Genomic DNA, 27387 nt, shown 5'->3' on the forward strand with positions numbered 1-27387 from the left:
ACAGGCAAATTCATTTTTACTTTAGAAAGTAAAATAGTGGTTACCAAGGGCAGAAGGGAGGCGGAATACGGAGTTACTGTTAAATAGGTATAGCGCTTCTATTTGGTGTAATGGATAAAATTCTGGAAATGTACACAACACTGTTAATGTAATTAATGCTGTGAACTGTACACTTAAAAAATGTTTTATATATCTATATCTATATCTATATCTATATCTATATCTATATCTATATATATCTTACCCCTGCAAAAAAGCATTTGTTTATACTGACATAAAAATAACATAAAATCAAAACTGGAAGATCCAATTTCCACTTCATGCAAAATTCTACAGGTATATAAAATAAAAAGTAAAGCTATGATATTGACATTTTAATTTCAATTAAAAACCTGTAAAAATTATTAGTATTTTTATTGCTGTTGACTGTATACAGAATGGATATAGATTTTTTGACATCCCAATAAATTTTTTTTATCCAATGAGAATAATAAATGTTACTGTCATCTTTAAAAAGAGTATGTAGGAATCAATATTCATAAACATTAAGAAACATCTCTATAGCAGGAAAAACTTAAAAGAGAAAAATTAGATTACTAAAGAACAAAATTGGCTACCAAGGACATTTCTGAATGAAGAAAAAAAAACCCTTTGGAAATCACCAATTACTCATAAATGTGCATTTGAATAACCAAACAGAGAAGCAGTGAACACATCTAGTGTCCAGAACCTGGTTTCTAAATATCTTTTTCCAATAAAAGGAATCAAGGTCCAATCAATTTGGTTGATTCCAATGCTAGAGCAGGGAAAAATAAAAGACAAATTTGGACCATCTTATGGTGCCAGGAAGTGGTTTTAAAAAAAGGCTGGGGGTGGGGGATGCCTGGGTGTTTTAGCTGGTGAAGCAACTGATTCTTGATTTCACCTCGGATCATGATCTCATGGTTTGTAAGACAGAGCCTTGCGTGGGGCTCCCATGCTAATAGCACAGAGCCTGCTTGGGATTCTTTCTCTGTCCTTCCCTGCTTGTGCCCACATGTGAGTGCATGCTCTCTCTCTCAAAATGATTAATAAAATAAAAAAACTTTAGAAAGCCAACACAATTTTAAAAAATAAAATAAAATAAGATCGGGGCATTTGCAATGGTTATACGAGCCAAGCTGGTAGAGCAGTCAAAGGCTAAAATTGAAACAATTTGAGCAACAAAATAAACAACAATAGTACTGGATTATAACCCATTAAAATTTTTTTTTAACGTTTATTTATTTTTGAGAGTAAGAGTGCAAGTGGGGGAGGAGCAGAGAGAAGGAGACACAGAATCTGAAGCAGGCTCCAGGTTCTGATCTGTCAGCACAGAGCCCAAAGCAGGGCTCGAACCCATGAACTGTGACATCGTGACCTGAGCTGCAGTCAGACACTTAACCGACTGAGACACCCAGGTGCCCCTGGATTATAACCCATTAAATAAATATCTGAGTCCATACTGATAGAAATAAATGAATAAATAACTAAATAGGGAAAGGGAAAATTCTTGTTTCCAGAGGAATTCAAATTTTAAAATGTAGAGGGAATGAGAGGAATAGAAAATCACCATTAGAATACCATGGTAATAACTAATGCAGGCAGTATCCACCAATAAATGCTAAATTAGTGGACAAAAGTTCAAGGAAAAATAGATTATTTGCATGGCTTCAAGTATTTAATTACAAAGAGAGTAAGTAACTTTTTTTAAAATCAAGAATAAACAGTATGGGGCACCTGGGTGGCTCGGTTGGTTAAGCATTCGACTTGGGCTCAGGTCATGATCTCGCAGTCCTGGAGTCCGAGCCCCGTGTCAGGCTCTGTGCTGTGTCTCCCTCTCTCTCTATCCCTCCCCCTCTTTACTCTGATATCTGTACGTGGCCACTTTTTCCAACCTTACCAATAGTTCACATAAAATACACATTGATGTGACTCCATATGTCACATCATGCTCTGTCTCTCTCTCAAAAAATAAACATTAAAAAACAATTTTTAAAAAAAGAATAAACAGAATAATCTGCTGCAAAGCCACTCACCTCCACTATCTCTTTATCAGTCTAACGCAACTATAGGCTGTTTCCCTGAACACCTCTCTACTTTCCCACTGTGATCTTTAACAAGCTTTTACTATATGTAAATCAGGGTTTCTCAACAGTGGTGCTACTGACCTTTTGGACCAGATCATTCTTCGTTGTGTGGGGCTGTCCTGCACATTGTAGGTTGTTCTGCAGCATCCCTAGTCTCCACCCACTAGATGCTGGTAGCATCCAACATCTGAGCTGTGACAATCAAAAACGTGTCCAAACATTGCCACATGTCCCCTGGCAGGGGAGAGGGAAGAGGGGGGTGGATAATGGACTTCAGATGAGAACCATGGATCTAAATCCTTAACATTCTTCATAGTTCAGCTCAAATGTCCCTTCTTTCGTGTCCTATGTTAGCATGCTATTGTTTTTAAAACTTGTGTTTTTAATACATCGTTATTATATTCAGCTTTGAACTATATGTACGTATCACTTACGAGAGAATTCCTGAGGGCAGAGATAAACTACATATCCCACTTTACAGGCCCCTATGACAAAGGGGCCTTTTATTGTCTTGCACAAAAGGAGGTACTCAATAAAAGTTAACCAGATTGAATAGAATTGTTGTGAAAAGTATTTAATTGAAGTAAAAGTTTTATTTCTATAATTTTGCTCTTGATACACTACATATATATATATATTTTTTTAAGTTTATTTTTATTTAGAGAGAGAGCGAGAGAGCAAGGGGGCGGGGGGGAGAGAGAGGGATAAATCCCGAGCAGGCTCCGCACTGTCACTGCAGAACCCACTCAGGGTTCAATCTCATTAACCATGAGATCATGACCTGGGCCAAAGTCAAGAGTCGGAATCTTAATCAAATGAGCTACCCAGGTGCCCGACACTACATTAGATTTTAAAGAGAATATTAAGTAATAGTCTAGTAGTACTTTACTTATGTTCTATATTTTGATGAAAAACAGAACTGAGCTGCAGACAGTGTGGTCCATATAATTAAAACATCACTATTCACCTGTTTGATTAACCAAGAGCAACCAGCTTCAGAGTTAGACTTGCTAATGTAAACACAAAATGACAAGAGCTAAACGGGAGGCACTGTGCTGGAATAAACCAACAAAGAACTCTAGTTATGATCCTGCCATTAACAGAGCAATGATATCCAGGTCAAGTAGAGACACTTTATTTTTGATGGTGTCCTATGCATCTTTTCATTTCAGTGTATACTAAAGAAATATCTCTGTAAGAGGTGTCAGTAGTTCAAGTGTAGACTTTTATTGTTCTTCCAAGCTTTACCTAAGTTGGGACTTCCTCATAAGCTGTATATGGAGTCACATCAATGTATATTTTATGTGAACTATTGGTAAGGTTGGAAAAAGTGGCCACGTACAGATATCAGAGTAAAGAGGGTTCACAGGAAATAGAATCCTATCATTGGGGTATTCAATTCAAAAAAGCTAATTTAATATATGATTCAGTAAGGGATCATTCTCATGCAACTGATCATTCTAAAAATACCAGCATAGTGAAATTTCTTACCTATTATCATATGATTCTTGTTCTTTAAGATATTGTTGCATTAATTCTTCTTGTTTCTTCTTATCATATGATATTTTCTGTTCTGCCATCCATACCTAAATTAGTGAAGTAAAAAATTAAAACAGAAAGTTTGCTCGTATTTTATAACAAAATATAAAATGTTATTGTATATAGTTTACAATATAATCTATTTTGGTCATAATGACATCATAAGATGACAACTGAAAAGTCTGACTTGTGCCTTGATACAGGTCCTTAAATCTACACATTCAGTGGCTAAAATTAACAACCCAGGCAACAACAGATGTTGGCGAGGATGTGGAGAAAGGGGAACCCTTTTGCACTGCTGGTAGGAATGCAAACTGGTGCAGCCACTCTGGAAAACAGTATGGAGGTTCCTCAAAAATTAAAAATAGAACTACCCTATGACCCAGCAATTACACTACTAGGTATTTATCCAAAGGATGCAGGAGTGCTGATTTGAAGGTGCACATGCACCCCAATGTGTATAGCAGTGCTATGGACAATAGGCTAAGTATGGAAAGAGCCCAATGTCCATCAACAGATGAATGGATAAAGATGTGGTGTGTGTGTATATATATAATGGAATATTACTCAGCAATCAAAAAGAATAAAATCTTGCCATTTGCAACAATGTGGATGGAACTATAGTGTATTATGCTAAGCAAAATAAGTCAGCCACAAAAAGACAAATATATGACTTCACTCATATGAGGAATTTCAGATTCAAAACAGATGAACATATGGGAAGGGAAGCAAAAATAACATAAAACAGGGAGGGGGACAAACCATAAGAGACTCTTAAATACAGAGAACAAACAGAGGGTTACTGGAGGGGTTTTGGGTGGGGAGATGGGCTAAATGGGAGAGGGGCATTAAGAAGGACACCTGTTGGGATGAGCACTGGGTGTTATATGTAAGTGATGAATCGCTAAATTCTATTCCTGAAATTATTATTACACTATATGTTAACTAGCTTGAATGTAATTAAAAAACAATAACTTAAAAAAAGAAAAAAAAATCTAGTTATTCAAAATAGCTAGCTTTCAGGAAAAAATCAAATTTAAGAACCACTTTAGGGGGCGCCTGGGTGGCCCAGTTGGTTGAGCATCCGACTTCGGCTTGGGTCATGACCTCACAGCTCGTGAGTTTGAGCCCCACATTGGGCTCTGTGCTGACTGCTCAGAGCCTGGAGCCTGCTTCGGATTCCGTGTCTCCCTCTCTCTCTGCTCCTAACCCACTCACATCCCATCTCTGTCTCTCAAAAATAAATAAACATTAAAAAAAATTTTTAAGAACCACTTTAAGTACCTATGGTACAACAGCTTCTTGCACTTAGTCTCTGTGTAATTTCGGAGAAGAGAATGATAATCTTTCTATATGGAGTATGTCTAATCAAGAAAACACCCAAGGCACAGCCAGTAGGATTAAACAATGCTCCCAAATGCCAATGGAGGAGAAATGGAGGATGAGAAAAAGAAAAAAAGAAAAGGAATTGAAAGGTAGTTGCAGAAAAAAGGGAAGAGACAAGAGAGGAAACAGAGATAAGAGAGAGATGCATGAAATGCCTTGGAGTTGCTCAAGGGCACCAATATCACAGGCTGAATGTATCCCTACATGAAATCCTCAAAATCATAAATGTGGTGGAGGTAAAAAGCCCACACAACTTAAGCAAGGATACTTAATCAGGTTATTTCTAGACTGAAAAGGTATCAAATGCCTTCCAACTGCCTCTACAGTAAAGGACACAGTATTTGACAATCATTCAACGTAAAGAGCAAGTCAAAACTTTCTATCCATGGGTGCCTGTGTGGCTCAGTTGTTAAGCCTCTGACTTCAGCCCAGGTCATGATCTCACGGTTCGTGAGTTCAAGTCCTACAGCGTGTGAGCTTGAGCCCTGCTTTGGGTGAGCACATGCCTCACTTCGGGTGAGCCGCGCTTCTCTTTCTCTCTCTCTCCCCCTCTCTCTGCCACTTGTGGGATTCTCTCTCTCTCACTGCCCTGAGCTCACTTGCGATCTCTCTCAAAAACAAAACAACACACACAGACACACACACACACACACACACACACACACAAAACTTTCTAAACATGCTAGGTTTTAAGAAGGTAAATTAGAGGACAAATACTTACATTGATAAAATTATGTCATTAACCGTGGGGGCAAATAAGTGTGGGACAAGGCTGCCGTTAGCTAATTTTAGAAGCAAAACAGGGGTAGTTACCAGTTTGTTTGTATGTGTGTATGCATGTATGTATGTATGTATTCATTCACTCACTCACTCACTCACTCACTCACTCACTCACTCGCTGGCTCATTCAGGCAGAAAGAGAAGAAGAGAGAGAATCCCAAGCAGGCTCTGCAATATCAGTGCTCAGACTGAACCAAATCATGAGATCATGACCTGAGCCGAAACCAAGAGTTTCGAAGGTCAACTGACTGAGCCACCCAGGTGCCCCACCAGTATTTTAGTAGTGATGAAATAGCAAGGTTCCAAGGGGACACAGTGTGAGATGGACAAGTAGGAATTCATATGGAAGTGAAAGCAAAAACAGAAATGAAAAGAATTCTTCAGGGACAGAATATACCAAAAATTTCTTTTGGGATAAGTTTCTGAACGTTTTCTCCACTGACTTCATACTTACCAGTGTAATGTTACAGAAGAAAAACCTACACTTGGGATAGGCAGTAAAAAGCACATGTTTGGAATTTTCACTGCAGCTCAAAATGAAAACAGTTGCAACAAAGACATGCAAGGGGTCACTGCCTGGGAGAGTAACACACTAATCATAACATGGCATTTCTAACAGAATAACTATCATTTATTTAAAGTTTTAGATTTTACAATGTTATTTCACCAGTCTCAATTGCTCAAGAGCTGAAATACATACTGAGTATCATGGACTGGAATAAAAATAAAATACATTCTTAGCCTTCAAAATGCTCAGAATCTGCTAATAAAAAAAGTATGTTTAAGCTATTTCAGAATAAAAAAATGAACTGTGTAAGTGATAACAAAGTTTGCTATCTGGATAATAGGAATACATACAAGATAAAGAAATAGAACAAGACGGTGATTAACTTTAGAGGACGGGAGGAAGGCTGGTATAATGGAATACTTTATAGCAAGTTTTGGTTTTTATTTTGTTATTTTTTAATTTTTATTTATTTTTGAGAGAGAGAGAGAGAGCACACAAGGGAGAAGCGGGGGGTGGGGGGGGCAGAGGATCTGAAGTGGTCTCTGCACTGACATCAGAGAGCCTGATGTGGGGCTCAAACTCATGAACCATGAGATCAGAACCTGAGCTGAAGTCAGATGCTTAACCGACTGAGCCACCCAGGTGTCTAAGTTTTGGTTTTTAGAAGTTAATTTTTTTTTTACCAATATATTTTTTAAAGTTTATTTATTTACTTTGCGAGAGAGAGAGAGAAAGAATGAGTGAGGGACGGGCAGAGAGAGGGGGACAGAAGATCTGAAGTGAGGCTGGAATTCATGAACCACGAGATCATGACCTGAGCCAAAATGCGACGCTTAACCAACTGAGCTACCCAGATGCTCCAGAAGTTAATTTTTAAATTAAGTAAATATATTCATAGGCAGGCAATGATATTATTTCTTCTATATCCTTCCAAAGATGTTCTAATGCATATATACAGAAAACAATGTGTGTGTATATATATATATACATGTATATATGTATATGTATACATGTATATGTATACATATACATATATACATATACATATATACATATACATGTATATGTATATATATACACATACATGTGTATATATATATATATATATATATGTCTCATACACATTCTTTTCTCACTCTTTTCATAAATGGTAACATATACTACATGTATACACAGAATATGTATAAAATAAAATTGAGTATCATAGAGATCACTCCTAGGTCAGTTAAAAAAAGTTTCTTGGTTTTGGAGGGAGGAGGGGCTGAATATCATTTTACTGTGGAGCTATCCCATCATTTACTTAACCAATCTCCTGTTGTACTGATGGGCATTTAGGAAATTTCCAATCTTTTGCTATTACAAACTCTGCTTCAACAAACAACCCTCTACACAAGTAATACCGTACGTGTCAAGCAGGGTTTTGAAGAGGATCAAAATTTGCCAAGGAAAAAAACACGGTAAGATAGTACTAGCAGAGGGAAAAGCTCAGACAAAGGCCGAAAGGTGCAAAATAAGAATTAAGTAGTTTAATATTACTGGAGTGTAAAATCTGAGGTAAGAGAGTAGCAATAGGGGATGAAGAAGGAAAAATAAACTGAAGCCAGATAACTAGGATTTAATCCTGTAGTATTTTACTAAGAAGCCAAGCAATCAGATTTGTGCTTTAAAAAGATCACTCTATGGAAACAACCCAAATATTCAACCGATGAATGGATACATAAAATGTACTATATCAATACAATGGAATTATTAAGCCATAAAAAGAAATACAATACTGACACGTTCTACAACATGGATGAACTTCAAAACTGTTATGGTAAGTGAAAGAAACCAGCCACAAAAGGCCATATATTGCATGATTACATTTTTAGGAAACATCCCGAATAGGCAAACCCACAGAAATAAAGTAGGTTAGTGGTTACCTCGGGATGGGGGCGGGGCGGGGATGGTGGTAAGGACAAATGGAGAATAACTGCTAACAGATACAGGTCTTGTGGGGAGATGATGAAAGTATTCTAAATTGTTTGTGGTGGTGACTGCACAAATCTGTGAATATACTAAAAACCACTGAACAGTACACTTTAAGTGGGTAATTGTCTAGTATGTGAATTGTACCTCAATAAAGTTGCCAAATAAAAAATATTATTCTGATAGCGATGTAGAGAATGGATTTGAGAGGGGTCAAGACTGGAGGCCAAAAAAACCAAAGCAAAACAAACAAAGCCCCCCCCCCCCAAAACCAAACCTGTTAGGAAATTTAATAGTTCAGGTGGAAGATGACGAGGGTCTGAGCCAAAAAAAACAGGTAGTAGTGATAAAGAGGAGAGATGAAGTCGAAATATTTGGAAGGTAAGACAAATTGAATTTATTAGCTACCTAGATAAAGGGGTAACAGAAAAGGGATATATCTTGAATTTCTGGGTTGGGGGACAGGATGTGTGTTACCACCTCTATTTCCTACTCATGAGATAGGAAGTATAAAATGAAGAGCAGATTTTGAATGAAAGACATATCCATTTCAGACATGCTGAGCTTGAGATGCCTGTAATATGTCAAGATGATAATTTCCAGTATAAAGTTGTCTTGACAGGCCCCAAGCTGGGAGAAGAAATGTGAGACTGTGAGAGTCCTGAGTAAAGAAGTAGTTAAAACCATGAAATTGGACGTGATTGCCTGGGAAAGCATATAAAGTAAGGCACAGGCCAAGGATGAAGCTCTGGGTAATACATGCATTTTAGGAGCAGGCTAAAAATAAGTATGTGTATAGGAGCAATTAACATTTTATTGAGCAATCCCTCTATGTGGTACTTTGTTTCAAGCCTTTATCTATACCAGCTTATTCAGTCCTCATAACAATTTCACAAGTCAAGGCAACTGATACTGTTCATTTTAAATTTATAGATTAGGAGGCTGAGGATAAAGGATATTAAGTATTTGTGTAAGATCTCAGGGCTAAAAGTGATTGTGCTGGGAGCGCTTGGCTGACCAAGTTGGTAGAGCAAGCGCCTCTTGATTTCCTGGGCAGGAATTAGAGCTGCACGTTGAGTGTAGAGATTACTTTAAAAAAACAATAATAAAAAATTAAAAAAAAAAAGTCAAACGTCGTTGTATATCGGAAACTAATGTAACGTTGTATACACGTCAATTAAAAAAATATATTAAGTAAAATAAACAGCCAAACTTCAAAGAGTTCACCAGGCAGACGCTACATTATCGGGTGGGATAAAGACAGGAAGAGGTGCCTTTATTTCCCTCTTAAGAGCTATCTTAAATAAACAGGGAATCACCTTTGTACAGGATAGCACAGAAGCCACGATCCCTGTGATCCGAAAAGACAAAACCAAAAACAGTTGAGAAAGTAACGAGGAACCATATGATCATACTTCGTATCTTACAGATTTAGACATTCTAGATGACAAGCCGACCGGGCAGACGAAGGCTGCCCGCCTCCCGGCTGATGGAGAATAAGCGTCGAGGCCAGCTTTATTAGCGAGTTTCTCAGCAGAGAAAAAGGGGCGGGAAGACCAGGGTGTCAGGCCTGGGGAAGCGGCGACTGTTCCAGAAATCCCACAGACACAACCACTTTCATCACCTCCAGCCCTGGGGATCCCAGGCGCCAAGAGCCAGAACCCTACCCGGCTCCCCTTACTCACTTTCTTGATATTGGATTTGGAGGCGGGATGAAAGTCCTTCTTGCACATGAAATTGGCAAAAGACTTCCCCATCTTGAAGCCTACGCTGGGGCCGGCGGCCACTGGAACTGTGAACAACGTAAACAAATACTGCCGCCTAACCGGAACTGCGCCTCCAGTGGCAGCGGGAACTTCCGCGGTCAAAGGTGACAGCTTCCGGCCGCTAGCTCCTCCGCCCGCCCTAGCACACCCCTTACCCCTTCCTCTGAGGGTAGCTCCTAGGCCAGGTGAGGGGAGTGAACGGGGCAGGGGCGTGCAAAGTTGTGGTGCTAGGTGGGAAGCCGCGCGCTGTGGCGCGGCGGGACCGAGGGGCTCCGGGAGAGGCCCCGGGTCTGGGGTGAGCCGGCTGCGGGCTGAGCGCCGCCAGCTGGGGTGCAGAGTGTGTGCTGGGTGGCAAGGGGTGCTTGAAGTTCGTCCTCTTTATTCTGTGAACTCTGACTCCGGGTACATAAAGTTCTCCGCACCGAGTTTTCTCGAATGCGTTTTGAAAATAGTACTTCTCGTCCAAACTGTAATACGTACGGATCGGGTGGATCAAACGATGTGATATTTCTAAAAACGCTAAAGCATATAAAATGGAATGTCAACTCCATAAGAGCGAGGATTCTCAGCTGTACCGTGCCTGGTTCAGAAAGATGTACCTAAACATTTGTTGATGATGAATGCGTACTGGGAGTTAATAAAGACTCTCAAGCCATCTCCTTCTAAACGTGCTAGGCGTTTTCCTAAGTAGGTGGCGTGTTTCCTTAGCTTCTCGTGTGACTCCAGTTAGCATAGGTCATCTAGTGCATTTTGACGGCCCTTCAGACTCCAGGGTTTTGAGTGGACATGGCTGCTTTGCTGTAGGGGATCCACCAACCAAATCCTCAGCAAGGAGGGGGTGGGTATGATAACAAGAAGAAGCCTTTTATGAGAAATATACTCTTTTGCCCAATAATAACAGCTTTCATTTGAGTGTCTGATATGTTCCTTGCACTGTGCAAAAACGCTTTACACACTGTCTTTTTAAATTCTAATAACAACCTCCTGAGATATTTACCGATGAGGCAGAAGGCTTAGTTCGAGATTGAATAGCTTGCCAAGGTCATGCAGTGGTATAACTAACTTTGGAACACAAATAGAACTGGACCTAGGACATAAGGGTTGAAATTTACACAGAAAAGAACAGCAGCAATCGTGACTTCCCTCTTTCAACAACAAGAAAAGAGTAAAGTGTTAGGAGTTTCAGGCTGAATGTGTTTCTTTCTTACTTGAGTCACTTGTTTTCTTTTGAATGAAACATTTATTAAACTTACTTTTTGTTTTTAAACTGCTAGTATGGGTTACCTGGGTGACTCAGTCAGTGGATCATCCAATCTCGAGTTCTGCTCAGGTCCTGATCCCAGGGTCGCTGACCATGGAGCCTGGTTAAGATTCTCTCTCTCTCAAAAAAATTTTTTTTAATAAAATAAACTGCTAGTATCTGTTTGTGTAAAGCGATTCTAAAGTTTGGGCATTATAAAATAAGGGAAAGCAGGAGACTCTAGAACAGTATGTCCATTCTGGAAGCAAATATGATCTACCAAAACTGAGGATTTCAGGTTTTCCAAATTACAAATGAAGACACAATCTTGATACTAAATTCTACAATCAGGATTTATAAGTTATGTATGTGAACTTCTTCCTAGACATATCAACAGTTTGGTATTTTGATTGACATGTTTTTGTATTTGTCTGATTCAGTGAGTCTTAAAATTTCAGTCTTCTCAGTATTATAATCTGGGTGTATTCTTCTCCAGCTCAAAGGAGACCCCTTCCTTCCTTTGAGGAAATACTGGGACATTTCATAACTTCAGGTGATGAGAATACAAAGATTAATAAAGCACGCTCCCAGCCCTCATGGATCTTATTGTCCAGAAGGAGACTCATGTATGTGCACAAATATGGAAACTCATAGGCGTACACAAATATAGTCTTCATAGCAGTAGAGTTAAGTGCATGGGTTCCCAAATATAGAAATACTGAAAGGAGATTCAGGGAAAACTTCGGGAGAGAAAGATCTTAGAGGATAAATTTAACCTATAGACTAGAAGTTACTTGTAATGTCATTTTCTTATTGATTCTTGTAGTACAAGATTCATTCCCAAGTCATTTTCTTACAGATTTTTGTAGTGCAGTATAAAGTTTAAAACGTTCATGAATACTATTTGATATGGCAATAACATCCCTTGGTTGTCAAGTAGAACTCTTTGTTTTGTATATACTAAAAATGTTTCTCCCTTTTTATTTTGAATCTTCTATATGTTTTTTAGTTTTTAAAAAATGGAACCTTGTTCCTGTGATACTTTTGTGGCATTACCTCCAGCAACGGTTGATAACAGGATTATTTTTGGAAAAAATTCAGATAGATTGTGTGATGAAGTACAGGAGGTAGTTTATTTTCCTGCTGCAGTTCATGAGAACCTGAGAGAACATCTTCAGGTAGGTGAAGTACATGTTTTGTTAGCAATAGTTTTCTTTAAAAGTATCATAAGCAGCTTTTTAATTAGCTAGTTATTTGGCAGAGACTCTAGAAGTTAAAAACTCAAGAATTTAAATTTGAAAAATAATTTGAGTCAGAATTAGACTTCTGGTCTTTTATTTCAGTGATTTGGAGGAAGCTGAAAAAACAGTAGAAATAGTTGTTAATTCTTTGATCAAATATTTGGATGTTTATCATATGCAAGCATGTCAAATAGGGCAAGGATTTAACGCCTGCTGTCAAGACTGGTTCTGTCTTCCAGGAGCTTAGAGTCTAGTAGAGGAATAGGATGTATATGTAATTAACCCCATTGTAAAGTGGAATGCTTTAATAAGAGCCACAAGTTTTGTCAGCAATAGAGAAGGAGCAATTAATTCAGACTAGAGATCGAGGAAGGCTTCCCCAGGAGCTGGGATTCAGCTGGAGTTTGATGGCCAAAAAGGATTCTGATTGGTGTAGAATAGAGAAAGTCATTCCAATCTCTGGAAATAACAGTTTTAACATCAAAAAAGGTTTATGGGGCCCTGTGGTTACATTATTAATATGCATTTTATGCAATCATTCGGTAGTATACACATTAATTAAACGATCCTTTAAAAATTTTTATTAAAAACCCATTCAACACAGAACTTAAAGTTTCACATTATGCTTTTATGGCTAACATAGTTTTTAGATTTCATTTTATTGATATTCTAATAATAAAATATATTAAATAAGATGTTTTCTGTATACAGGGGATTTTTTTTTTCTTTTGCTGAGACTATTTATTTACCATGGGTCCTTTTCCACTTTCTCTCTTTATGTTTAAATTTCTCCTGTTCTGAAGCCAGTGGTTCTTATTCTTTTCACTACTGTGGACATACCAGATGGTTGACTTTCACATGCTACATAATTCTCTTGTATGTAATTCATACAAGCAATTCTCTTGTATGTAAGGGCTAACATATGGGACTTAGGTCACTAATTAAGAAATACTAGACATTGAGATTGAGGTCTCCTCCCTTAAGCATCAACTCAATACATCCTCCTCTACAAAATGTTTCAAGATTTCACAACTAGAAACTATCTCTCTACTGAGCTTCCGTTGGCACCTCATTTTTATCTTTCTTCACAGCCCTTATACTTTACATTTTGTTATATTTTAGTTAATGTGCAAGTCTTAGTTTCTTGAAAGCAAGATCTGTATCTAATTCATCTTTGTAACTAACATATCTCTTAGCAGAGTACTTTATAAGAGGAGATGCTTAGTAAATATTTGAATGAATAAAAGCTTTAGGGTCAATTCTGAATATGTTTTAAGGGTAATGGCTTTATTATTGGAATTTTTAAGTTAGTTATACTTTATTTCATAACGGACATGTCTTCTGATTGATTTTTAGGATTCTAGAATTTGGTAACTTTTTCTTTTTTGGTTTTATGGTTGTTGTTATGCCTTTCTTTACAGTGTACTTACATAGAAATTGATCAAGTTCCTGAAACATACGCTGTTGTCCTCAGTCGCCCAGCTTGGTTATGGGGGGCAGAAATGGGAGCCAACGAGCATGGAGTTTGCATTGGGAATGAAGCTGTATGGGGAAGAGAAGAAGTGTGTGATGAAGAGGCGCTACTGGGCATGGATCTTGTCAGGTTATTTTTTAACTGTATTTTTCTGGTATAGACCATGTCTAAAATTTTAATTTTGGTATAACTCTTGCCAGTTTTATTTTCCTATTTTTGGGGGTGTCGATACTTCATAGTTTGTGTTAAAATGATGGGGCGCCTGGGTGGCGCAGTCGGTTAAGTGTCCGACTTCAGCCAGGTCACGATCTCGCAGTCCATGAGTTCGAGCCCCGCGTCGGGCTCTGGGCTGATGGCTCAGAGCCTGGAGCCTGTTTCCGATTCTGTGTCTCCCTCTCTCTCTGCCCCTGCCCCGTTCATGCTCTGTCTCTCTCTGTCCCAAAAATAAATAAACGTTGAAAATAAATAAATAAAATAAAATAAAATAAAATAAAATAAAATAAAATAAAATAAAATGCTTTAGAATACAGGCATACCTCATTTTATTATGGTTTCCTTTATTGCACTTCAGATATTGCATTTTTTCGAAATGGAAGGTTTGTGGCAATGCTGTGTCAGGCAAGTCTGTTGGTGCCATTTTTTTGCAATAGCATTTGCTCACTTTGTGTCTCTGTGTCACATTTTGGTATCTCACACGATTTTTGTGTCTCACGCTATTTTTTTTATTTGTATATTTTTTAAGTTTGTTTATTTTGAGGGAGACAGAGACAGCATGAGTGGGGGAGGGGCAGAGAGAGGGAGAGAGAATCCCAAGCAGGTCTGCACTGTCAGCACAGAGCCCGATGTGGGGTTTGAACTCATGAGCTGTGAGATCACGACCTGAGCCAAAACCAAGAGTTGGATGCTCAACTGACTGAGTCACCTAGGCGCCCCAGTTCTCACACTATTTCAAACTTTTTATTATTATTATATTTCTTATGGTGATCTGTAATCAGTGATTATAACTTATTGAAAGCTCAGATAATGGTTAGCATTTTTTAGCAATAGTTTTAAATTAAGGTATATAATTGTTTTTTTTAGACGTAATGCTGTTGCATACTTAATAGACTACAGTATAGTGTGAACATAACTTTTATATACACTTGGAAACCAAAAAATTCATTTGACTCACTTTTCACAATATTCATTTTATTCCAGTGGCCTGTAACTGCTCCTGCATTATCTCCAAAGTATGCCCATATAGGCATGTAATTTGAAGACTCAAATATCATTGCGAGGAGGGGTTGAAAATTATGGTTTATTGGAAATACCAAATATACTTTATCAGACCTTAATTCTCACAGTAACCTCATGGACTATATATTATTATCCTCATTTTACAGATGAGATACCTGAGGTACAGAGATAAAGCAACTTGGCAATAAGTTACCACATTGGAATTTTAACATTGAGCTACTTCACTCCACAAACTTTATTTTCATGATTTCAAACTGACTTCAGAAGGAATGGCTTAGAAGTTGGATTTCAGGGGTGCCTGGGTGGCTCAGTCAGTTAAGCGTTCAGCTTCGGCTCAGGTCATGTTCTCACAGTTTGTGAGTTCGAGCCCTGCACTGAGCTCTGTGCTGACAGCTTGGAGCCTGGAGCCTGCTTCAGATTCTGTGTCTCTCGCTCTCTTCTGCCCCTCCCTCTTGTGCTCTGTCTCTGTCTCTCTGTCTCTCTCAAAAATAATAAACGTTGGGGCGCCTGGGTGGCTCAGTCGGTTGAGCGGCCGACTTCGGCTCAGGTCATGATCTCGCGGTCTGTGAGTTCGAGCCCTGCGTCGGGCTCTGTGCTGACAGCTCGGAGCCTGGAGCCTGTTTCAGAGTCTGTGTCTCCCTCTCTCTGACCCTCCCCCATTCATGCTCTGTCTCTCTCTGTCTCAAAAATAAAAAACGTTAAAAAAAAATTAAAAAAAAAAATAAACGTTAAAAAAATTTTTTTAAAGTTGGATTTCAGTTTATCTGTTAACTTAAAACAGATAAAGTTCTTAAAAAAGAACTTTTATTTTGAATATAAAATAAAATCTCATGTGCATGAAATTATTTAAGAAAAATAATGGAGATTTATTTTAACCTGAGAACTTTAATATTTTTATTTTAGACTTGGCCTTGAAAGAGCTGATACAGCTGAAAAAGCCCTCAATGTCATTGTTGATCTATTAGAAAAATATGGCCAGGGTGGAAATTGTTCAGAGGGTAGGATGGTATTCAGCTATCACAACAGTTTCCTGATAGCTGATAGGAAAGAAGCCTGGATTCTGGAGACTGCAGGGAAGTACTGGGCAGCAGAAAAAGTGCAAGGTATGGACACCTTCTCATGATTTAATTTGTTTTTAGTTTGTTTTACAATTAATAAAATAACCCCCTTAACTGTAGACATTGCATTTTATTGTTTCTCAAGATTTATAATCCAGTGCAATAAAGGGTTAAAGTGCAGGGGAAATGAAAAAAAAAATGTGAAAGAATGTAATAGTGAAAGAGCACTATAAAAAACTTTTCTGAAAAAGAGGAAAAGATGATGTTATGTCTTTTTCATATTATGATATTAATTTTATATGACCTGTATATATTTTCTGTGCAGCTGCTCTTGGCTGTTTTATAGTACTTTTCCACTTAATAACCCCTTGCCATTTCTTCCTCATTTACCTTTGGGCTGAACTCAAAAATTTGATCACACATGCATAAGGAGGTAAGGCAAGGGGAGTGTTGCTGGGGATTTGTGTCTGTCCATTAGGGTTGGAAAGAATATGTTGATATTATAGTAAAGCATAAACACTGAGTAAAGTAACACAATTTGATTGTTTTGGGATGCTTTACATGGTTTTTGTGGTTTCTTTGTGATCAAATATTCCTTTCATTTTTAAAGTGAGGAAATCCAGAAAAGGGATGTGATTTACTCAAGGCAGTGATTGAAAGGCTTAGAATTTAAATCTTTCCATCCTGACTCTCAGTTCAATATTCTTTCATTAGAGTACAGTCTTGTGCTTAAGCATGATCATGTATTTCCTATGTACTTACCTCCTGGATCTCCTAGTTTTACAGGGGAGATAAGGTACACATGAGAAAATATTACATGTTGCATGAATGATTCATGCACATAGATGCTGTGAACAATTAGAGAAGGGAAAAGTAATTGTGGACTGGAAAAATTCAGAAAGTCTTCATGAAGGTAGCCTTGAGCTTTGGAGGATTTGGATGTTATTTTTCAAAATAAGTCATTGCCAGTTTTGATGGACATTTCATTTTATATTTTGCCTGTGTGTTTGTTAAGATATAAAAGTGAATTTAGACATTTTATTATTTTGTAATTGGGGGCAATTGATTTCTACTTGTCAGAGTGTCATTCTAAATCTGTTTTAAAACATTCATCAATTTTCATTTTTCGTGATCTCTTTTATTTACTATGATCTCTTTAGAACTGGTTTTTATTGTTTCTTCTGTTTTGTTTTTTATTTTTTATTTATTTTTTATTTTTATTTTTTCAATATATGAAGTTTATTGTCAAATTGGTTTCCATACAACAACCAGTGCTCATCCCAAAAGGTGCCCTCCTCAATACCCATCACCCACCCTCTCCTCCCTCCCACCTGTTTTGGTTTTTAGTTGAAAATTTGTTATAACTTAGTGCCATGATATTTTGCAAAGTCTTATATTTCTGTTCTAATATTATTTATGAGTACTTCTTTTTTTTTTTAATTTTTTTTTTTCAGCGTTTATTCATTTTTTGGGACAGAGAGAGACAGAGCATGAACGGGGGAGGGGCAGAGAGAGAGGGAGACACAGAATCGGAAACAGGCTCCAGGCTCTGAGCCATCAGCCCAGAGCCCGACGCGGGGCTCGAACTCACGGACCGCGAGATCGTGACCTGGCTGAAGTCGGATGCTTAACTGACTGCGCCACCCAGGCGCCCCATGACTACTTCTTAAAAAGTAACTTCTAGGGGGTGCCTGGGTGGCTCACTCACTTATGTGTCTGACTTCAGCTCAGGTCGTGATCTCACATTTCGTGGGATTGAGCACTGTGTCAGGCTCTGTCCTGACAGTATGGAGCCTGCTTGGGATTCTCTCTCCCTTTCTCTCTGCCCCTTCCCTATTCACATGCTCTGTCTCTCTCAAAATGAATAAACTTAAAAAAAAATTTTTTTAAAGTAATTCTTTTATGTCTTTGAGTGTGCAATAGAAGTCTACATTCACATTTAAATAGTGGTTAATAATTATAATGTACAGATAAATACAGTATGTTAAATGTGATTTTTCTCTTCCCTTTCCTTGTTCTTCTTTGAAAATAGAGGGAGTTCGTAATATTTCTAATCAGCTTTCTATAACAACCAAGATTGATCGGGAACATCCAGACCTGAGAAACTATGCTAAGCAGAAAGGTTGGTGGGATGGTAAAACGGAGTTTGATTTTGCTGCAACATACTCTTATCTTGACACAGCCAAGATGATGCTTTCACCAGGCAGATACTGTGAAGGCTACAAGCTTCTGAATAAGCACAAAGGTAATTTTATCATTGAAATAATATCAGAATGAAAAATTATATTTTGTCTAGGTATAATGTGGATATGATAAAATCTGGTTTGGGGGGAATTATTCTTAGTAGAGATATAGTTTTATTAAACTGAAATTTTGTAAACTGATATTGTAAGCTGTTTTTTCCTCTGAGATGACTGAAGCACTATATAATTTTGAGAGGATAATAATTCTTTTATTTTTAAATTTTTTTAAACATGTATTCATTTCTGAGAGAGAGAGAGAGAGAGAGAGAGAGTGAGCATGAGCAGGGAGGGGCTGAAGGAGAAGGAGACACAGAATCTGAAGTAGGCTCCATGCTCTGAGCTATCAGCACAGAGCCTGATGCAGGGTTTGAACCCACAAACCTGAGCCTAAGTCAGATGCTCAACCGACTGAGCCACCCAGGTGCCCTTAGACAAATTAGACTTTAGAGCAAGATGAAATACCAGGGAGAAAGAGGGACACTACATAATCAAAGAAAGGTTATTTTAGGCTTATTATGTTTCCCTGGTAAATATATATGCATCTAACAACAAAACTTCAAAATACATGAAGAACTGACAGAATTGAAAGGAAAAATAGACAATTTCATAATTATAATTGGAGACTTCAGTACTTCTCTTTTAGTTATCAGAAGAACCACTGGACAGGAAATCTGCAAGGATAATAAAAAACCTGAATAATACCATCAACCACTATATCTAACTGATTATTTATAGGATACTCCACCCAACAACAGTGTAACATATATTCTTTTCAAGTGCACATCAAACATCAAGATTACCCATATCCTGGGTCATAAAACAAATCTTACCAAATTTAAAAGAAACAGTGAGCAAAGGATGGTTTCTGGTGATAATGAAATTAAATTAAAAATCAATTTTAGAAGGATATCTGGAAAGTCCCCAAATACTTGGAAATTGCACAACATGCTTTTAATCTGTGGGTCAAAAAAAGAAGTCTCAAGGGAAATTAGAAAATATTTTGAGTGGAATGAAGTGAAAATGAATATACCAAAATTTATGGGATGCAGCAAAATAGTGCTTACAGGGAAATTTACAGCATTTAGTGCTCACAGAACATAGTAAGAAAGGTCTTAAATCAATAATATACTTAAACTTTCAACCTTAAGAAATGAAACAAAATGGAGGCGCCTGGGTGGCTCAGGTGGTTAAGTATCTGACTTGGGCTCAGGTCATGATCTCAGGTTTGTGAGTTTGAGCTTCACGTCAAGCTCTGTGCTGACAGCTCAGAGCCTGGAGCCTGCTTCGGATTCTGTGTCTCCTCTCTCTAACCCTCCCCCACTTGTGGTCCGTTTCTCCCTCTCTCAAAAATAAAAAAACATTAAAAAAATTTTTTTAAATAAAAAAAAAGAAAGGAAACAAAATGAATCAAACAAACCAAACCAAACAAAAATCCCAGTCAAGGAAAAGTAAGGAAATAATAAAAACAAGAGCAGAAATCAATAACATTGAAAATAACAAAGCAGTGGAGAAAATTGACCAAACCAAAAGCTGGTTCTTTGAAAAGAGCAATAAAATTGATACACTGTAGACAGTTTGACAAAGAAAAAGAGGAAAACAACACAAGTTATATGTCAGGAAGAGAAATATCATTATCAACCACAGCACAATAAGGAAGGTGATAGAGGAATACTACAAACAGCTCTAAGTGTATTCAATAAGTAAAGGAAATGAACTAATTCCTTGAAAGCCACAGACCACCAAAACTCACCTAAAAAGAAATAACTCTTGATTTGGCAGACAATTTAATTGGTTGTACTCAATCTGTAAACCCAACGGGCGGGCAACTCAAATTTCAGCTGAGTTCTTTCATCTTTAGCTGAGCTGCTTGCAAACTGCCTGACATGGCGATTCACACAGCAGATGGAGATTTGGGCAGGTTTTTTTTTTTTTCCACAGAATTTGGGGGTTCTTCTCTGTAACTCCGTCTTTTATGGGATTTCTCCTTCCCTTTCTAGTACCTGTGGTTGACCTCTGGTTCTTCAAGCCAGAAAGACGGAGATTTTCTGTAAATACCTGCACAATACTGCACAGCATTGACTGTGGCCTTCCCTTGAGCTAAAGCCAGAACACAAATAGGAAATTTATCCTGTGTTTCATCCCATCTTCCAAATGTCCCCCTCCAGAATTTTCCTGCTTTTGTTCACTGTAAAGAACCTTCAGGTAGTCTGTATTTTTTTGAGAAAGAGAGAGGGTGCAAGTGAGGGCAAAGAGAGAGAGGGAGGGAGGGAGAGAGAGAGACAATGAGAGAGAGAGAAGTGGGGCTCACCCAAAGTGGGGCTTGTGTTCACCCAAGTGGGGCTCAAGCTCACCTGATTCAGGACTCGAACCCATGATCTCTCGGGATCATGCCCTGAGCCAAAGTCACATACTTAACCGACTGAGCCACGCAGGTGCCTGATAGTTTGTATTACATCCCAAGTTTATAGTTATCTAAGGGTTGGTCTGATAGGAACTTACTTAGCTTAATTGAAAGCAGAACTCCTTCCTATGTTATTTAATATTCTATGACATTATTTTACTTATAGAAATAGAAATAAATTCACGATTCAAAATCCACAGGTACACAAGAGTATACAAGAGTATATTCCTACTCTGTCTCTAGATACTCATTTCTTTTTTCCGTAGGTATTCCCTTATGTCTTCCAGATATAATATATGCTTAATGAAATAAATATGTATATGTAATTTTTTCTTTTTTCTTTTTTTTACAGAAATGGCAGTATGCCATATACACACTTCTGCACATAACTTTTCTTTAGTTAGCAATATATAATATAGATAATTCTGTTTTGATATGTACAGAACTTTCTCATTTTTAAAAGATGCATAGTATTCTAGGGGTGCCTGGGTGGTTAAGTGTCCCACTTCGGCTCGGGTCATGATCTCGTGGTTTGTGAGTTTGAGCCCCATGTCGGGCTCTGTGCTGACAGTTCAGAGCCTGGAGCCTGCTTCAGATTCTGTGTCCTCCCCCCTCTCTGCCCCACCCCTGCTTGTGCTCAGTTTCTGTCTTTAAAAAATGAATAAACATTAAAAAAATTTTTTAAAGATGCATAGTATTCTAATATTGTGATATCTTGTTTACTTCCATATGGTTGTATTATAATTATTATATAGTAATGATTGATTGTATGACTCATACTTTAGTTAACAAATTCCCCATTATCTAGGTTGTTTTTAGTTTTTCAGTACTGAAAATTATGTAATATGCTTATACCTTATTTATATTCTCATTCATGATTATTTTCCTAGAATATGTTTCTAGAAGTAGAATGTAGGGTCAAAGCATATGCATGTTTAAAGACTTTTGAAACACATTGTCAAAATGGCCACCAGAAAAGTTGCATCAAATTAAATTTCTACCAGCAATATTTGAGTGCCGTTCTAATATATTTATCAATGTAGGATATTATTTTTGTTCAACCTTAATAAATTGTGTAGGCAAAAATGACATGTTACTATTTTATTTATTTATTATTTTTTAAATTGTATGGTTTTTATCTTTATTTTTCTTTTCTTCTATCTCTATTTTTACCCTATTCTATAAACCGTTTTTAAATATCTCATTGCCTTTATTTATTTTTAATTAATTTTTTAATTTACATCCAAGTTAGCATATAGTGCAACAGTGACTTCAGGAGTAGATTCCTTAATGCCCCTTACCCATTTAGCCCATCCCCCCTCCCACATTCCTCCAGTAACCTTTGTTTGTGCTCCATATTTAAGAGTCTCTTATGTTTTGTCCCCTTCCCTGTTTTTGTATTATTTTTGCTTCCTTTCCCTTATGTTTATCTGTTTTGTATCTTAAAGTCCTCATATGAGTGAAGTCATATGATACTTGACTTTCTCTGACTAATTTCGCTTCGCATAATACCTTCTAGTTCCATCCATGTAGTTGCAAATGGCAAGATTTCATTCTTTTTGATTGCCGAGTAATACTCCATTGTATAGATATACCACACCTTCTTTATCCATTCATCCATCAATGGACATCTGGGCTCTTTCCATACTTTGGCCGTTGTTGATAGCGCTGCTGTAAACATTGGGGTGCATGTGCCCCTTTAAAACAGCACACCTGCATCCCTTGGGTAGATACCTAGTAGTGCAATTGCTGGGTCGTAGGGTAGTTCTGTTTTTAATCCTTTGAGGAACCTCCATATTGTTTTCCAGAGTGCCTGCACCAGTTTGCATTCCCACCAGCAGTGCAAAAAAAGATCCCCTTCCTCCGCATCCTCGCCAACATCTATTGTTGCCTGAGTTGTTAACGTTAGCCATTCTGACAGGTGTGAGGTGATATCTCATTGTGGTTTTGATTTGTATTTCCCTGATGATGAGTGATGTTGAGCATTTTTTCATGTGTCAGTTGGCCATCTGGATGTCTTCTTTGGAGAAGTGTCTATTCATGACATGTTATTATTTTAAAATATAGATCTGTTACTAGTAAGATTAGACATACTCTTATGTTTGTTAAAAAATTGTGATTTTTAAATTGCCTGTTAATTAATGTATCTTTCCATTTTTATATTTAGTTACTAATCTTTTTAAAAATGTTTATTTATTCATTTTGAGAGAGTTAGAACATGAGCAGAGGAAGGAGCAGAGAGAGGAGAGAGAGAATCCCAAGCTGGCTCCCCATTGACAGCACAGAGCCTGATGTGGGGCTCAGTCTCACAAACCCTGAGATCATGACCTGAGCCAAAATCAAGAGTTGGATGCCTAACTGACTGAGCTAGCCAGCCTCCTCTAGTTACCATTAATTCTTAAAAAATAACTTGTAATGTATCTTTGTCCCTTTGCCTCCAAAGAACTCCAGAAAAACACCTTTTATTTAGAAGATTATTGAGTGAAATAACTACTGAATGGGTCATTCCACTAATAGTCCAAAATATGTGACTAATATATTCCTTCACTTGAAGGATAATATGGTTCTGTAAATCAATGAGAAAGCAACTACTCAGAGATCAGTGATTGGTATTTGCCTCTTAGGTATCCATTAAACAAAGCAATTATGTTATCTATTTGGTATGGCAGAAAAAATTTTGTGACTTTTTAGAATGCCTTAATATCATTGTTTTCAAAGTATTTAGTATCTTACTTACATTTTGCTTTCTAGCAAAATGTCTTACCGTTTGAAAGGTTTCCTGTAAAGTTTCTTAATGTTAGTTTGTCATTTAATAAATAGTTTATTTAAATGATCTTTTTTTTTCATGTGGATGGATATGTAGAAAATGCCAAAATGGGGGCGCCTGGGTGGCTCAATTGGTTAAGCGGCCGACTTCAGCTCAGGTCACGATCTCGTGGTCAGTGAGTTCGAGCCCCGCGTCGGGCTCTGGGCTGATGGCTCAGAGCCTGGAGCCTGCTTCCGGTTCTGTGTCTCCCTCTCTCTCTGCCCCTCCCCCGTTCATGCTCTGTCTCTCTCTGTCTCAAAAAAAAAAAAAAAAAAAAAAAAAAAAGAAAATGCCAAAATGTGTTATCCCAAGGATTATAATTTTAGACTTACTATTGTTGTAAAAGTAGAGACGGAGTAGCAATTGCAGCATATCTATTCCCATTTACTAAAAGCTATCAAGGGCTAGACATTGTGCTAAGTGATTACATTATGTTCTCCAGGGAACTATGAATTGGGTATTAGCTTCATTTTATGAATGAGGAAACTGCTCGTTTATCTCCTCTATGAAACTGAAAAAAATGGACTCTCTTATTTGAACTTACATTTCTCTCAGCACCTAGTTCAATGTCTTGCAGTAATATGTTGTGTGTGTTTCGTAAGTGTTTTTGATGAAGTTAACAAAGGATTGTTCGTTGGATTAAGCCATAACTTACAGATAATGTAACAAAGATTGCTGTTGTGTACTTTTTTTCTGGCAATAAATTTAGAGGCTCAGGACATAAATTAGCAGGTATTCCTTTTAAAAAATGAAGAATAACAACACATAATTCAGGTGGAGAGGAAAATGTCAGGAATCGTAAGGTTTAGGGTAATTGGACAAAAGAAAAAATAGAGGTAATTATAAATTAATTAGCCACTGCATCAGAATAATTAATTCTGTTATATTTAACTACAAAATAACTGAGTTATAGATTTAAAATGCATACATGATTATAGCAAGACTTGCATCTGACATGAAACTTATTTTTCTTCCCAAGTGTAAAGTACAGTTCATCCAGCTTTCTGTGCTTTGCCAAAAGAATAAATGTCTTCCCAATACTTTCATAGAAAATTGTCTACTAGTACATTATAGTTAATTTTTCCTATGATTTTTCTAGATGGAAGAGCCTACCTCTCGTCTTTCCAGCTACCTGATAGCTATTAACTGTGCTGCATGTATATCAAATTGTATCTATATTCACTCATGTATTTTAAATAACTAGTTTAAATTGCAATGAAATTGCACCCTGTGTTTTGCATTCATTTTACTGAACCCTGCTACTGCGGTCTCAGTACTTATTCAATGCGTGCTAGTGGATTACTTATAGCTATCCTAGTCAAGTGATCATGTAAATCCTCCCTTCATTTTGAGAATTGCAGGTTTTGAATACAGAAAACATTTTCATAATACCTGTATTATTGCAGTGTTATGGTTCTGACACTGTTTTCATTAAAACTTGCCATTTATAGGAATTTAGATTTGAATCATTTTAAAATCTCACTAGGTGCAGAAGCTATGTGTCTGATAGATAGAAGTGGATAGATAGAAGTTGCTTTATTGTTTAGTTTTAATGTGAAGGGCTGTTTTCGGGTACACCCCCTTTTTTTTTCTTCCTGCATTTTCTCAAAATTAACAGAAAGATTTGCTCCTATAACAAGTTATCTATAAATTATTTTTCTTGAATTTGAAGTCATAGCTATCCTGTGGAGAAATGGAAAATTTGGTATTAACATAAAACAGTTGGTAACATGTTGACTGAGGACGGAACATAATTTTATATGGAAGTCAGTTTTATTTTAATTTGAAATGTCACAGAATCACATCTTGAGTACAGACTTGCTGTAAGCTTTTTTCTTTTAATTATTCCCATATATCATGGGAATGGGAGGGGGCAGAAATGCTTGCTTTTCATGCTTTCTTTGTGGGTTATTTCGTTTTTTATTCCTTTACTGTCATTGTAGTAGGGTATTAGGAGAGAGCAAACAAATAGCTGTGGTCAACCATGTTGCTTGTGGTCAAACAAGTTACTTGTTTCTTTAGAACTAATTTTAATGCAGTAGTCAAACATTTCCTCTTTTTTTTTTTTTACAACGTTTATTTATTTTTGGGAGAGAGAGAGAGAGACAGAGCATGAACGGGGGAGGAGCAGAGAGAGAGGGAGACACAGAATCGGAAACAGGCTCCAGGCTCTGAGCCATCAGCCCAGAGCCTGACGCGGGGCTCGAACTCATGGACCGCGAGATCGTGACCTGGCTGAAGTCGGATGCTTAACCGACTGCGCCACCCAGGCGCCCCTCCTCTTTTTTTTTTAAGTTGATTTATTTATTTGTGAGGAAGAGAGAGAGAAAGCAGGGATGGGCACAGAGACAGAGGGAGAGAGAGAATCCCAAGCAGGCTCTGTGCCGTCAGTGCAGAGCCTGATGTGAGGCTCAAATTCACAAATCATGAGATCATGACCAGAGCTGAGACCAAGGGTCAGATGCTTAACTGACTGAGCCACCCAGGTGCTCCTAAACATTGTCAATATAAAGTATCTGAAAATATCTGATACCAGGAACTATACGTTTTATGGGTTTTTATTGTAACTGTACTTGTTCCAATATGGGTCTATCATGTTCATTACTGTTATTGAGAAATTGATACTACGTGAGGGTAAAAAGAGACTGGTGGGAGGCACAACAGTGGAGGGTTAAAAGCACAGAGCTGGACTTCTGCTTCTGGTTATTAAGGAGTAACTAGTGTTAGACTAACCTCCCCCTAAGAATACCTATAAAATCTGGAGGAATAAAACAAAAAAGCTGGAGGAATAAAAGCCACTGTATGAAGGCATAGGTGAATGCCTGAAACAGTTAGGACATGAGGGTCTAGGTTCAACAGATTGAGAAAAGACTATCTACACTCTGAGAAGCACCTGACCTTCTTGTCACAATTTCTCCTTAAAGCAATCATTGACTTCTAAGCGGCACATATGTAGGATGAGACACTGAGAAATCAAGACCAAAGTAGTTGCTAACTGCTTAAAAAGCTAAGTAGAGATGTGGGACTCTCACAAGGCTTTAGGGACAAAACTTAAATTTGATTGCCAATCAAGAAGAGTCCTGGGAAACACCCCAGCCTTTCAGCCCAAAAAAACTACACTTAGGAGAAAGAAGCAACAGGGACCAGGCCAGTCACAACTGGATCAGTAGGTAATCTACCTATATTCTGTGTGTTTACCAGAAGAAAATTAAGTCCTCTGTTGAAAATATGAGGAGCTTCTACAAATTTTCATTCATAGTTTCCAACATTGGGTAAAAAATTATCAGACATGCCAGGTAATAAGACTAAATGACCAAAAACCAAGAGAAAGCAGACAATAGAAACTAACCCATTGGTATCCACAAACTAGCTTTGTCACAGACTAGGAGTCTGGAATTCTCTCCTGTGCAGCAAGAGAGCAGACATAGAATTGAATACGAGAGAGACTAGTGTCTGGGAGGAGACAAGAGCCCCAAACAAAGCTTTTGTGTGCATATTTATTGAGCTCTCAAGATCTTGCACACATGGTGATGTGAAGAAAACAAGATCTTACACACGTGGTGAACATGAAGAGAACAATCAGATAGTAATTGTTAACTTGTGTGTGTAAGAAGCAAAGGGTCTGGGGGGGGG

At 37.7% G+C, this 27387-nt stretch overlaps 2 protein-coding genes across 5 annotated transcripts in view; one reads left to right on the plus strand and one right to left on the minus strand.

The window, feature by feature from the left end:
* The window catches only part of CIR1 (corepressor interacting with RBPJ, CIR1), a 45840-nt gene extending 35708 nt beyond the window's left edge, over positions 1-10132 (minus strand). Inside the window, exons 1-2 of the mRNA XM_003990878.6 lie at positions 9975-10132; positions 3600-3694 (exon numbers count right to left, since the gene is read on the minus strand). Of these exons, the coding sequence (XP_003990927.2) occupies positions 3600-3694; positions 9975-10046 (167 nt within the window). The 5' untranslated portion in view covers positions 10047-10132. The remainder of the gene's footprint in view (positions 1-3599; positions 3695-9974) is intronic.
* SCRN3 (secernin 3) overlaps positions 10126-27387 on the plus strand; it is a 32900-nt gene continuing 15638 nt past the window's right edge. For 2 of the 4 annotated variants that reach the window (XM_023259471.2, XM_023259473.2), the window contains exons 1-5: positions 10126-10240; positions 12305-12473; positions 13958-14139; positions 16150-16349; positions 18337-18549. In XM_023259471.2, the coding sequence (XP_023115239.2) occupies positions 12315-12473; positions 13958-14139; positions 16150-16349; positions 18337-18549 (754 nt within the window). In that variant the 5' untranslated portion in view covers positions 10126-10240; positions 12305-12314. Of the gene's footprint in view, positions 10241-10284; positions 10743-12304; positions 12474-13957; positions 14140-16149; positions 16350-18336; positions 18550-27387 lie in introns of those variants that run through there. The other 2 variants (XM_023259472.2, XM_023259474.2) reach the window with 2 other exon arrangements.

The sequence above is a fragment of the Felis catus genome, chromosome C1, assembly GCF_018350175.1.
Source record: "Felis catus isolate Fca126 chromosome C1, F.catus_Fca126_mat1.0, whole genome shotgun sequence".
In the NCBI taxonomy this organism is placed as follows: Eukaryota; Metazoa; Chordata; class Mammalia; order Carnivora; family Felidae; genus Felis; species Felis catus.